The sequence below is a fragment of the Nerophis lumbriciformis genome, linkage group LG01 (assembly GCF_033978685.3).
Source record: "Nerophis lumbriciformis linkage group LG01, RoL_Nlum_v2.1, whole genome shotgun sequence".
Taxonomy (NCBI): domain Eukaryota; kingdom Metazoa; phylum Chordata; class Actinopteri; order Syngnathiformes; family Syngnathidae; genus Nerophis; species Nerophis lumbriciformis.
Genome location: NC_084548.2, coordinates 1580227 through 1595000, shown reverse-complemented (window position 1 = coordinate 1595000; position 14774 = coordinate 1580227). Strand labels below are relative to the sequence as shown.

Here is a 14774-nt window from a genome sequence, read left to right as displayed (position 1 = left end):
ACATTTGACAACCAAACAATTACACAAGGCGAATCAGTAAAGAATCTGGGTATTATTTTCGACCCAACTCTCTCCTTTGAGTCACACATTAAGAGTGTTACTAAAACGGCCTTCTTTCATCTCCGTAATATCGCTAAAATTCGTTCTATTTTATCCACGAGCGACGCTGAGATCATTATTCATGCGTTCGTTACGTCTCGTCTCGACTACTGTAACGTATTATTTTGGGGTCTCCCTATGTCTAGCATTAAAAGACTACAATTGGTACAAAATGCGGCTGCTAGACTTTTGACAAGAACAAGAAAGTTTGATCATATTACGCCTATACTGGCTCACCTGCAATGGCTTCCTGTGCACTTAAGATGCGACTTTAAGGTTTTACTACTTACGTATAAAATACTACACGGTCTAGCTCCGTCCTATCTTGTCGATTGCATTGTGCCATATGTCCCGGCAAGAAATCTGCGTTCAAAGAACGCCGGCTTATTAGTGATTCCCAGAGCCCAAAAAAAGTCTGCGGGCTATAGAGCGTTTTCTATTGGGGCTCCAGTACTATGGAATGCCCTCCCGGTAACAGTTAGAGATGCTACCTCAGTAGAAGCATTTAAGTCCCATCTTAAAACTCATTTGTATACTCTAGCCTTTAAATAGACCCCCTGTTAGACCAGTTGATCTGCCGTTTCTTTTCTTCTCTCCTCTGCTCCCCTCTATCCCTTGTGGAGGGGGGGTGGGCACAGGTCCGGTGGCCATGGATGAAGTGCTGGCTGTCCAGAGTCGGGACCCGGGGTGGACCGCTCGCCTGTGCATCGGCTGGGAACATCTCTGCGCTGCTGACCCGTCTCCGCTCGGGATGGTGTCCTGCTGGCCCCACTATGGACTGGACTCTTACTATTATGTTGGATCCACTATGGACTGGACTCTCACAATAGTATGTCAGACCCACTCGACATCCATTGCTTTCGGTCTCCCCTAGAGGGGGGGGGTTACCCACATATGCGGTCCTCTCCAAGGTTTCTCATAGTCATTCACATCGAGTTTTTCCTTGCCCTTATGTGGGCTTTGTACCGAGGATGTCGTTGTGGCTTGTGCAGCCCTTTGAGACACTTGTGATTTAGGGCTATATAAATAAACATTGATTGATTGATTGATTGATTGAATATAAGAAAACCAATGTTTTCCAGACGTTTCTTTCAAGAGGACGCCCATGAAATAATGCATTGAATATGAAGGCACTGATCAGTGAGTCTGTATTTGTTGTATTTTAGTAGGAACACAGTAGAGATGCGCGGATAGGCAATTTATTTCATCCGCAACCGCGTCAGAAAGTCGTCAACCATCCGCCATCCACCCGATGTAACGTTTGATCAGAACTGCACCCGCCCGCCATCCGCCCGTTGTTATATATCTAATATTAATTTAAAAAAAAAAAAAAAGGGTGAAAACTACGCGAATTGCACCTTGTGCAGACAAGATTTTTCGATCGGACACGGAGGAATTAGCGATGTAAAAGACCACGTTGGGACAAAAAAACACAAGTCTAATGCCGTTGCTAGCGATACAAGTGGAAAACTTTCAACGTTTTTCGTCGCCCAAACAGATTCTTTGGATGTGATAAATGCCGAAGTTTTATTTACGGAGGCAATAATTGAGCATGGACTTCCAATCGCACTGGCTGATCACATGGGACAGTTAATAATGTAATGCAACCTTTAAAAATCATTACGCGGTGACCGCGATCCCAAAAATAAACTTTTCTTGCATGATAATGTCCAGAAAAATTTGCTTTATATTACTATAGAGTCCTTTTAACGAATGAGTTTGATGGTTTATCACAAACCTTAAATGAAATTCCATGGCCACCGTCCTGCTCTCTATATCAACCAGGGTGAGCCCCACCCCTTTCGTGAGCGCACTGCGAAAGCGGACGAGGCGGGGTGTCGGTGCGGTGGGCGCGGTGGTGACCCTGGACGTGCGTCGGGCCCTTCTCGCGGATCGCCTCAGCTACGGCTCCCGGTGGGGCCCTCTCGGGGGAAGGGGCCTCGGTCCCGGACCCCGGCGAGGCGTCCCTTCTCCGCTCCGTAAAAGTGTCCATCTCTTTTCTTTTTTTTTCTTCTGTTGTGGCATATGCTGCAGGTGCCTGCTCGTTTTTCGTATGTGGGTAACAACATTTAACTATGTATACAGGTAAAAGCCAGTAAATTAGAATATTTTGAAAAACTTGATTTATTTCAGTAATTGCATTCAAAAGGTGTAACTTGTACATTATATTTATTCATTGCACACAGACTGATGCATTCAAATGTTTATTTCATTTAATTTTGATGATTTGAAGTGGCAACAAATGAAAATCCAAAATTCCGTGTGTCACAAAATTAGAATATTACTTAAGGCTAATACAAAAAAGGGATTTTTAGAAATGTTGGCCAACTGAAAAGTATGAAAATGAAAAATATGAGCATGTACAATACACAATACTTGGTTGGAGCTCCTTTTGCCTCAATTACTGCGTTAATGCGGCCTGGCATGGAGTCGATGAGTTTCTGGCACTGCTCAGGTGTTATGAGAGCCCAGGTTGCTCTGATAGTGGCCTTCAACTCTTCTGCGTTTTTGGGTCTGGCATTCTGCATCTTCCTTTTCACAATACCCCACAGATTTTCTATGGGGCTAAGGTCAGGGGAGTTGGCGGGCCAATTTAGAACAGAAATACCATGGTCCGTAAACCAGGCACGGGTAGATTTTGCGCTGTGTGCAGGCGCCAAGTCCTGTTGGAACTTGAAATCTCCATCTCCATAGAGCAGGTCAGCAGCAGGAAGCATGAAGTGCTCTAAAACTTGCTGGTAGACGGCTGCGTTGACCCTGGATCTCAGGAAACAGAGTGGACCGACACCAGCAGATGACATGGCACCCCAAACCATCACCCAACCATGCAAATTTTGCATTTCCTTTGGAAATCGAGGTCCCAGAGTCTGGAGGAAGACAGGAGAGGCACAGGATCCACGTTGCCTGAAGTCTAGTGTAAAGTTTCCACCATCAGTGATGGTTTGGGGTGCCATGTCATCTGCTGGTGTCGGTCCACTCTGTTTCCTGAGATCCAGGGTCAACGCAGCCGTCTACCAGCAAGTTTTAGAGCACTTCATGCTTCCTGCTGCTGACCTGCTCTATGGAGATGGAGATTTCAAGTTCCAACAGGACTTGGCGCCTGCACACAGCGCAAAATCTACCCGTGCCTGGTTTACGGACCATGGTATTTCTGTTCTAAATTGGCCCGCCAACTCCCCTGACCTTAGTCCCATAGAAAATCTGTGGGGTATTGTGAAAAGGAAGATGCAGAATGCCAGACCCAAAAACGCAGAAGAGTTGAAGGCCACTATCAGAGCAACCTGGGCTCTCATAACACCTGAGCAGTGCCAGAAACTCATCGACTCCATGCCACGCCGCATTAACGCAGTAATTGAGGCAAAAGGAGCTCCAACCAAGTATTGAGTATTGTACATGCTCATATTTTTCATTTTCATACTTTTCAGTTGGCCAACATTTCTAAAAATCCCTTTTTTGTATTAGCCTTAAGTAATATTCTAATTTTGTGACACACGGAATTTTGGATTTTCATTTGTTGCCACTTCAAATCATCAAAATTAAATGAAATAAACATTTGAATGCATCAGTCTGTGTGCAATGAATAAATATAATGTACAAGTTACACCTTTTGAATGCAATTACTGAAATAAATCAAGTTTTTCAAAATATTCTAATTTACTGGCTTTTACCTGTATATATTTCCGAATTGGTTTAACTGCCACCCGCCCGACCCGCGAGCGGATAAAATCTTATTGTTTTTAATTTCATCCGCCCGATCCGCAGATAATCCGCGGACTCCGCGGTTGTGTCCGCAAACCGCGCATCTCTAGAACACAGTGACAAGAGAAGATCACTGATCATTTTCTGGCAAAAACACCACCAATCTGCCATTTAATAGCTCTGTGCCAGTGAGGGAATATGATGTATTATTGGCGTATTTTTCCAGTGCTAATATGACTGCTGCAGCTTATGACGCACCGTCATTTTCCATCAGTGTACCTCTCCATGTCCTGTTACCAAGAGAAAGAAATCAAGTCCTTGATGGTGATGATGCACCGCTGTATATAATATATCTACCTCTGCATAATGAGTTCACCGTGCTCACTTTTCTTCTTCAATGCACACTGCGCTTTATTGTGTCTTTGACGGACTACGGCTCAGCGGGTTTTCGACCTATTCTGGGAAAAAAGCCTTGTTTGTTTGTTCCATGGTGATAAAAGCGCCTCTCCTTTCCCGCCGTTTCTGCTTGCATGTGAGCAACAAATGAAAGTATGCCGGTCTTCTAGACGTGCTTCGGGTATTTTGACGTCAACAGCAAACCGTATGAACACGACTTAGCACACAAAATATCAAGAGAGGCCCCCGTATGGGGCTGCGGAGCATTCCTTCTGCTTGTGGAAAAAAAAAAAAGGCGAAAAGTGACCATCAGCTGCAGGAAAAGAATGCCTGTTGCAACAGCAGCCGTTACGCAATGTGTACCTGAAGCCCGGGATCATCTTGGCGAACCCAATGACCTTCTGGATGCTGTAGGACACCAAGTCGGCCAGGTGGGGCAGCATGGACAGCTTGGTGTCCTCCTCGCTGGAGTCCGGACTGCTGGCGCCGTCCTGGTACATCATCAGCAGGTTGCTGAAGTTCATCTTGGTGTCCACCGACTCTGCTCGACAGGACAAAGGGGAGTCAGGCGACGAAAAGGAAGTGCTTGAAAGAACCAGCAAATATAGGGAACCGAAGTATGAACTTAACACTTTTGGTTTTGCTCCCATTTTTCAGAAGACCTATTCCTCTCAAATTTTGTGCACAAATCTGTGTTAGTGAGCATTTCTTCCTTGTCGAGATAACCCAGCCCACTCCACAGGTGTGGCATATCAAGATGCTGATTAAACAGCGTGATTATTGCTCAAGTGTGCCATCGGCTAGTGTTTTTCAACCACTGTCAAGGTTCAAGGTTCAAGGTTCAACTTTATTGTCCCCGCGGGGAAATTTGTCTTGGGCACAGTGCATCATTGCTTTCTTAACATACCCATAAAAAAACAGAACAAAAACACAAGCACAAACACAACCACAACCATACAACTAACATTTAAACATCAGAACATGGAGCTTGATAGACATAGGTGGCACTTTGATGTAGGCATAAAATCTACAGTATGGAGATAAAGATAAAGTACCAATGCGCATTGCACTAGAGCTCATGGATAAAGTGCTGTGTGCTAAAGTGCTTAGTTCTAAAGTGCTATGTGCTAAAAAAAGTGCTAACCTATGTATTAAAATTCTATTGCACATTGTTGGTCAGCTTAATGGAGGCTGGGACAAATGATAATTTAAGGCGGTTAGATTTGCATAGTGGGACCCGGAGTCTTCTCCCTGATGGCAGGGTTCCATATTCAGGAAAGAGTGGGTGTTGTGAGTTGGAAATAATTTTCTTAGCTTTTTTGCTAACTGCCTGCTCATAGATGCTCTGTATAGGCTCATATTCTTTCCTCCCTACGATTTTCATTGCCGTTTTATGCATGCCGGCCAGTTTGCTTTTTAGCTTAACGGTTAGGTTGCCAAACCATGAGGTGATCCCGTATCTAATGATGCTCTCTACAATGGCACGGTAGAAAATCATCATGATGTGGCTGCTTACGCCGTACAATCTTAATCTTCGCAAAAAAATATAGCCTCTGTTGCAGTCTATTGCACAGTTTGTCAATATGTGTCTTCCAGCAGAGAAGATTATCAATATGAAGCCCTAAATATTTATATGATTAGAAGTCTGCAAAGGATGTGTTGTTGTTGAGTGTCGGTGCTGTCTAGAGCTCGACAGAGTAACCGTGTAATACTCTTCCATATCAGTAGGTGGCAGCAGGTAGCTAATTGCTTTGTAGATGTCGGAAACAGCGGGAAAGGTACCTAATGCTTAAACTAAAAATAAACAAAAGGTGAGTGCCCCTAAGAAAAGGCATTTGCTATGCAGAACGAGACTAAAACCGAACTGGCTACAAAGTGAACAAAAACAGAATGCTGGACGACAGCAAAGACTTGCTGTGGAGCAAAGACGGCGTCCACAAAGTGCATCCGAACATGACATGACAATCGACAATGTCCCCACAAAGAAGGATAAAAACAACTGAAATATTCTTGATTGCTAAAACAAGGTTCGCAGCCGAGTGTGAAGCGACTGGGATGAGAATCAGCACCTCCAAGTCCGAGTCCATGGTTCTCGCCCGGAAAAGGGTGGAGTGCCATCTCCGGGTTGGGGAGGAGATCTTGCCCCAAGTGGAGGAGTTCAAGTACCTCGGAGTCTTGTTCACGAGTGAGGGAAGAGTGGATGGTGAGATGGACAGGCGGATCGGTGCGGCGTTTTCAGTAATGCGGACGCTGTATCGATCCGTTGTGGTGAAGAAGGAGCTGAGCCGGAAGGCAAAGCTCTCGATTTACCGGTCGATCTACGTTCCCATCCTCACCTATGGTCATGAGCTTTGGGTTATGACCGAAAAGACAAGATCACGGGTACAAGCGGCCCAAATGAGTTTCCTCCGCCGGGTGGCGGGTCTCTCCCTTAGAGATAGGGTGAGAAGCTCTGTCATCCGGGGGGAGCTCAAAGTAAAGCCGCTGCTCCTCCACATGGAGAGGAGCCAGATGAGGTGGTTCGGGCATCTGGTCAGGATGCCACCCGAACGCCTCCCTAGGGAGGTGTTTAGGGCACGTCCGACCGGTAGGAGGCCGCGGGGAAGACCCAGGACACGTTGGGAAGACTATGTCTCCCGGCTAGCCTGGGAACGCCTCGGGGGTCCCACAGGAAGAGCTGGACGAAGTGGCTGGGGAGAGGGAAGTCTGGGCTTCCCTGCTTAGGCTGCTGCCCCCGCGACCCGACCTCGGATAAGCGGAAGAAGATGGATGGATGGATGGAGAAAAGCAGTCAGTATCTGGTGTGACCACTATTTGCCTCACGCAGTGCAACACATCTCCTTTGCATAGAGTCGATCAGATTGTTGATTGTGGAATGTTGCTCCACTCCTCTTCAACGACTGTGCCAAGTTGCTGGGTATTGGCAGGAAGTGGAACAGCATTCCAGACTCAATGGGTGACATGTCTGGGTGAGTATGCTGGCCATGCAAGAAGTGGAATGTTTTCAGCTTGCAGGAATTGTGGACAGATCCTTGCAACATGGGGTGGTGCATTGTCATGCTGCAACATGAGGTGATCAGGCGAATGGCACAATGGGCCTCAGGTATCTCTGTGCATTCAACGTGCCATTAATAAAATGCACTTACGTTCGTTGTCCATAACATAACCCCACCCCTACCATGGGCCACTCCATTGTACGGCGTAAGCAGCCACATCATGATGATTTTCTACCGTGCCATTGTAGAGAGCATCATTAGATACGGGATCACCTCATGGTTTGGCAACCTAACCGTTAAGCTAAAAAGCAAACTGGCCGGCATGCATAAAACGGCAATGAAAATCGTAGGGAGGAAAGAATATGAGCCTATACAGAGCATCTATGAGCAGGCAGTTAGGAAAAAAGCTAAGAAAAATATTTCCAACTCACAACACCCACTCTTTCCTGAATATGGAACCCTGCCATCAGGGAGAAGACTCCGGGTCCCACTATGCAAATCTAACCGCCTTAAATTATCATTTGTCCCAGCCTCCATTAAGCTGACCAACAATGTGCAATAGAATTTTAATACATAGGTTAGCACTTTTTTAGCACATAGCACTTTAGCACATAGCACTTTAGCACATAGCACTTTAGCACACAGCACTTTATCCATGAGCTCTAGTGCAATGCACATTGGTACTTTATCTTTATCTCCATACTGTAGATTTTATGCCTACATCAAAGTGCCACCTATGTCTATCAAGCTCCATGTTCTGATGTTTAAATGTTAGTTGTATGGTTGTGGTTGTGTCTGTGCTTGTGTTTTTGTTCTGTTGTTTTTGGGTATGTTAAGAAAGCAATGATGCACTGTGCCCAAGACAAATTTCCCCGCGGGGACAATAAAGTTGAACCTTGAACCATTCACAACGTTGACATCAGCAAAACGCTCTCCCGCACGATGCAGATGTCTGCCCTCTGCCCTTAACAGTGAAAACGGGGGTTCATCTGTGAAGAGAACACCTCTCCAACGTGCCAGACGCCATCAAATGTGAGCGTTTGCCCACTCGAGTCGGTTACGACGACGAACTCGAGTCAGGTCCAGACCCTGATGAAGGTTTCTCACAGTTTATGCAGAAATTCTTTGGTTATGTAAACCAATTGTTGCAGCAGCTGTCCGGGTGGCTGATCTCAGAGGATCAAGGAGGTGCACTTGATGGATGTGTAGGGCCTTGGCTGGCGTGGTTACACATGGTCTGCGGTTTTTGAGGCCGGATGGATGTACTGCCAAATTCTGCGACACGCCTTCCGAGACAGTTTATGGTAAATAAATGAATTTTCATTGTGGCAGCCTAAGGCACACCTGTGAAATAAACCTGCTGTTTAATCAGCATTTTGATATGCCACACCTGTGAGGTGGGATGGATTATCTTGGCAAAGGAGAAGTGCTCACTAACACAGATTTTTGAACACTATTTTAGAGGAATAGGTCTTTTGTGTATAGAGTAAAAGTTTCAGATCTTTTGAGTTCAACTCACAACAAATGGGAGCAAAAACAAAAGTGTGGCGTTTAAATTAATGTTCAGTGTGTTCGTGCAGAGGTTAGACCGGGTGAAAAGAAGCTATTCTTATTCCTCTGTTTTCTTCATTTTGTTCCAAAAGGTCTGACAAAAAACAAACCCTAAGAAACTGAAGCGAGTTTTCCTATTAGATATAAAATAAATCAAATTAATATGTTCAGGACACCCAAAAATATGAACACAAAAGTCATTTTTATAGATAATAATTATAGTTTTACATTGAAGTGTCCCGATACAACTTTCAAAACAATACCGATACTGGAGCAGAGTATTGACTGTTAGCAGTATTGATATCAGCCACAATTATACACACTTTTATTATTTTATTGTATGGAATTGTAAAGAAGGCTTGGTGGGAAATTACTAAAACAGAACAATGCTTGGTGCGAAAAATACTAACCTATTTATTATCAACCATCTTGAATGAACTATGCTGTCTTTAAGTTTAAATGGAGTGGTAATTGTTTTTTGGTGACAGTGGCCACAATAACGCAGTAAATTCTTTCTTTCTTTCTTTCTTTAGTTTATTTGGAACATGAACACACTTACATCATAATACATCACACAATTTCATATCATTTCATTTGACATCATGCCCGAAAAGGAGTAGGAAGAAGCAAAGCTTATTTAAATCCTACCCCTTTCCCACTTCAAAGCGTTTACAAATATATAGAATCATTTACTGACCTTTTTATATAATAAAATAACATCTATGAATTAGTATACAACAGTTTTGCAATATGTAATTAATTAATTAATTCAGTCATTATTAACATACTGAGATGAAGAATATCTTATTTTCAATAAGGTTGAAAGTATTTCTCATAATTCTTCTTCTTTGTACTCTGTAAGCGCTATTATTTTGAACAACCTCTTAAACTGGATCATATCAGTACAATTTTTAACTTCTTTACTTAATCCATTCCATCATTTACTTCCACATACTGATATGCTAAAAGTTCTAAGTGTTGTACGTGCATATAAATGTTTTAAATTATTTTTTTCCTCTAAGGTTATATTTCTCCTCTTTAGTTGAGAAGAATTGTTGTACATTCTTTGGTAGCAGGTTATAGTTTGCTTTGTACATCATTTTAGCTGTTTGCAATTTTACCAAATCACCATCATCATCAATTACTGAGATTCAAAGATAGTCTGTTTTTGTCAAACCATCTTTTTAATTTGTTCATTTCTTCTGTTATTATTTGTATTATCTTCTGTGTGCTCTCTCCTGAACAGAAAGCAGTTGTGTCGTCCGCAAATAAAACCAACTTTAAGTCCTTCGTAACCTTACAAACGTCGTTTATATAAAGATTGAACAATCTTGGTCCCGGTATTGACCCCTGGGGTACACCACAGGATATATCTAGCCGTGTTGACATATTTTCACCCATCTTTACATATTGCTTCCTGTTGGTTAAATAACTTCTTACCCAATTCAATACCAAACCTCTGATGCCATATCGTTCTAATTTTCGTATTAAAATATCATGATTAATTGTGTCAAATGCTTTTGAATACTGCGGCCGCACATTCTTTACCATCTATTGCATTGGTAATTTCCTCTGTTATTTTGGTTAGTGCTATTGATGTTGGGATATTTGCTCGGAATCCATATTGGTTCTCCACAAGCGTCCCACTTTTGTTAATAAATAAATCTAATCGACTATTGGATAATTTTTCCAAGATTTTGGAGAATTGTGGAAGTAATGAAACTGGTCTGTAGTTAGTAAACTGGTGTACGTCTCCATTCTTATAAAATTAAGCTCATGACGCAGTAAGTTCGATGATGCAAACACGTTTGTTACTGTATACTTTCTAAAAAAAACTTCTGCTTTGTAGACTTTGTAAGTGTAAGTAATATGCAACAATAATTATTGTATACTTGTTCATTTTGACAAATGTATTTAGGCTTAAAGATACTTACTACCAGAGGTGTGGACTCGAGTCACATGACTTGGACTCGAGTCAGACTCGAGTCATGAATTTGATGACTTTAGACTCGACTTGACAAAATGTAAAAAGACTTGCAACTCGACTTAGACTTTAACATCAATGACTTGTGACTTCACTTGGACTTGAGCCTTTTGAATTGACATGACTTGACATGACTTGCTACTTTCCCCAAAACCCAAAGATGAAAAAGTTATTCGGGAGCGCTCCGTATTTTTCATTGTGTACTTGTCTATCAGCGTTGCGTGTGTCAGTTGGTGTGCTCTCAGTACAACAGCCAATCAAATTAGATCTACTTTGTTTTCATCACACAGCATTCATCCAATCAAATTGCAGGACAACCAACGAAGAAGACATGTCCAAACCACACGCCAGTGAACAAAAAAATGATACCTAAAATAATTTCGTTTGGGTATAAAAATTACGAGGTGGTCAACACAAAACGGTTTGCAGTATGCAACACATGCGGTTCGAAAATGACTGATGGAGAGGCAACAACTTCCAACTTCGTCCGGCATTTGAAGTTGCACAAAGAACGGTAAGTTTTGAATGTAAGATAACGTTTATTGGCTAAGTAACGTGACTTTTATTTGCTGTGTAGTTAAATCAGTGAGGCTGTAAACTCACTGCTAACGTTATTGCAAACACGGGAATCTGTTGCAGTTCACTACCTTATTCATACTTTTTGTTCAGTGATTTTTTTTAAGCAGGGTTACGTTAGTCAATATATCACACGTAACGTTAGACGGCGGTCAGCAGCACCGCGTATTTTAGCCACCTAAAAAAAGACAAAAATAGTCAAATAAAGGTCAGTTAAAATGTATACTATATTATGAATATGTGTACCGTTTTAGCTAGCTTTCTGACATACTGTTGGTTGTTTACCTCAGTGGTCCCCAACCACCGGGCCGCGGCCCGGTACTGGTCCGTGGATCGATTGGTATCGGGCCGCACAAGAAATAATTTTTTTTTTTCTCTCTTTTTTTAATTAAATCAACATAAAAAACACAAGATACACTTACAAGTAGTGCACCAACCCAAAACAACTCTCTCCCCCCTTTTGTTCTGGGCATTGAACATGAAGACTCTTCCTTCACTGTTCCGAGTGGCCATGAGAGTCTTGGCAGTGCCTGCCTCCAGTGCTCCAGTGGAGCGAGTTTTCAGCCATGGTGGCATCATACTACGCCCCCATCGTGCACAAATGACTGACAGACTCTTGGCTAATTTGGTCTTTTGCAAATGCAATGCAGCATAGGGCCCTGACATATAAAAAGTACAACTTTTTTGTTATGTTCACGTATATGTCATGTTTTTTCAATGTTAACACTTTTGTACAAATAAGTACATTTGCACTTTATTTTTCAATGTGTTTGTTCTGTAAAGGAATGAGTTAATGTTTAAAATGACTGGTTAATAGTGCTATTATAAAGTGCAATGTCAGCACAATTTTCTTTCCTGCAATTTAAAATGCACTTGTTTTAATAAATAAATACAGCGTTTGAAAAGCATACACAATCTGTGTTAATATATTAGTCTGTGGTTAAAAGGACTTGAAAGGACTCGAAACTCAAAATGCAGGACTTAGGACTTGACTTGAGACTTTCCAGTCTTGACTATGGACTTGACTCGGGGCTTGCCTGTCTTGACTCGGGACTTGAGGGCAAAGACTCGAGACTTACTTGTGACTTGCAAAACAATGACTTGGTCCCACCTCTGCTATGTTCTCTGTGCACCCCCATTGAAAACCCCTGTCATAGACAAACCCGCATAGCATTTATGACAAACGACAACACGGGCAATTTTTGGGGACTTTTTTAAATTGATGCAAGTATGTTCCGTTGCTAAATGAGCTATGAGAAACTTGTTTTATGTACATTGATCAACAGATAAGTCATACCAAAAGATTCAAACCATTTTCCCCCACTTTGTTTAAAAGACAAACAGAAAGCCACAACATACTGTACACAGTCAAAATAGCTGCTGAATTAACCCAATTACTGTCCTTTCTCATGTGAGAATCTGCACTGGTTTTCTTGTTCCGTGGTTGCCATTTAACAGCAACGATAACTCCTCTACATAAGAACGTGGATGTCAATTTACCACAATGTTTAAAGGTGACCCATTATGCAAAACACATTGTGTATTTGGGATCTGCATAAGTCATGCACAATAATATTGCCTTCCTTAATGCTTCCTCCAAACGAGCCATTTGGGAATCAGCCCAACTTTTGATATTTTTTTTTAAATTGGTGACATCAGCTGATATCTCCATTTATGGTAACGTTTTGCCCAAAGAGCTTTGCGCGAGTCCGCCATTGTAGTCAATGTAGCATCCATCCATCAGCATCAGCACCGGCTCCCCCTAGGACTACATGCTAAGCCCCCTACTATACACCCTCTACACTCATGACTAGGGATGTCCCGATCCAGGTTTTTGCACTTCCGATCCGATACCGATATTGCATTTCCGATCCGATACCGACACTGACCGATACAGATACTGACCGATACTGGCCTATCCGAGCATGTATTAAAGTTTAAAGTTATTTAGCCTACTTAGTTGTCAGAATCATGTTGAAAAGGGTTTTAGTACCGTATTTTCCGCACTATTAGCCGCACCTAAAAACCACAAATTTACTCAAAAGCTGACAGTGCGGTTTATAACCCGGTGCGCTTTATATATGGATTAATATTAAGATTCATTTTCATAAAGTTTCGGTCTCGCAACTACGGTAAACAGCCGCCATCTTTTTTCCCCGTAGAAGAGGAAGTGCTTCTTCTTCTACGCAAGCAACCGCCAAGGTAAGCACCCGCCCCCATAGAACAGGAAGCGCTTCTTCTTCTACTGTAAGCAACCACCCGCCCGCGTAGAAGAAGAAGAAGAAGAAGAAGAAGCGCGCGGATATTACGTTTCATTTCCTTTGTGTGTTTACATCTGTAAAGACCACAAAATGGCTCCTACTAAGCGACAGGTTTCCGGTTCATGAAAAGACGCAATCTCTCCATCCGCACACGGACTACTATTTCACAGCAACTGCCTAAAGACTTTCAAGAAAAGCTGGCTACTTTCCGTGCATATTGTAAAAACAAGATAGCTGAAAAAAAGATCCGGCCAGAGAACATTATCAACATGGACGAGGTTCCACTGACTTTTGATATTCCTGTGAACCGCACTGTGGATACAACGGGAGCACGTACGGTGAATATTCGCACCACAGGGAATGAGAAGTCATCCTTCACTGTGGTTCTAGCTTGCCATGCTAATGGCCAGAAACTTCCACCCATGGTGATATTCAAAAGGAAGACCTTGCCAAAAGAGACCTTTCCAGCCGGCGTCATCATAAAAGCTAACTCGAAGGGATGGATGGATGAAGAAAAGATGAGCGAGTGGTTAAGGTAAGTTTACGCGAAGAGGCCGGGTGGCTTTTTTCACGCAGCTCCGTCCATGTTGATATACGACTCCATGCGCGCCCACATCACGCTGGTTTTTAATATATTATTAAAGTTTGACTGACCTATCTGACTGTTTTTTTGACATTCCTTTAGCGCAGTTAGATGCGGCTTATAACACGGGGCGGCTTATGGTGCGGAAAATACGGTACTCTTGATAACAACTAGCCAGCTGAATTAGGGGAGTTTGAATAATACACAATGGTTGGTAACAAGAAACTGACCTGTTTATTCAAGGATAAACACAAAATAGACAAAATTATACATGACAAACAGAAATGGCATCATTGAACTAGGGCTGGGCGATATGGCCTTTTTTTAATATTGCGATATTTTAAGGCCATATTGCGATACACAATATATATCTCGATATTTTGCCTTAGCCTTGAATGAACACTTGATGCATATAATCACAGCAGTATGATGATTCTATGTGTTTTGATTGATTGATTGAGACTTTTATTAGTAGGTTGCACAGTGAAGTACATATTCCGTACAATTGACCACTAAATGGTAACACCCCAATAAGTTTTTCAACTTGTTTAAGTCGGGGTCCACTTAAATTGATTCATGATACAGATATATACTATCAGATATATACTATCATCATAATACAGTCATCA

At 42.4% G+C, this 14774-nt stretch overlaps 1 protein-coding gene across 1 annotated transcript in view; it reads right to left on the bottom strand.

Moving 5' to 3' along the window:
- The window catches only part of LOC140680198 (vitamin D3 receptor A-like), a 19105-nt gene extending 14387 nt beyond the window's left edge, over positions 1-4718 (bottom strand). The window contains exon 1 of the mRNA XM_072916653.1: positions 4558-4718. Coding sequence (XP_072772754.1) covers positions 4558-4718 — 161 coding nt within the window. The remainder of the gene's footprint in view (positions 1-4557) is intronic.
- Positions 4719-14774: the final 10056 nt, after the last annotated feature.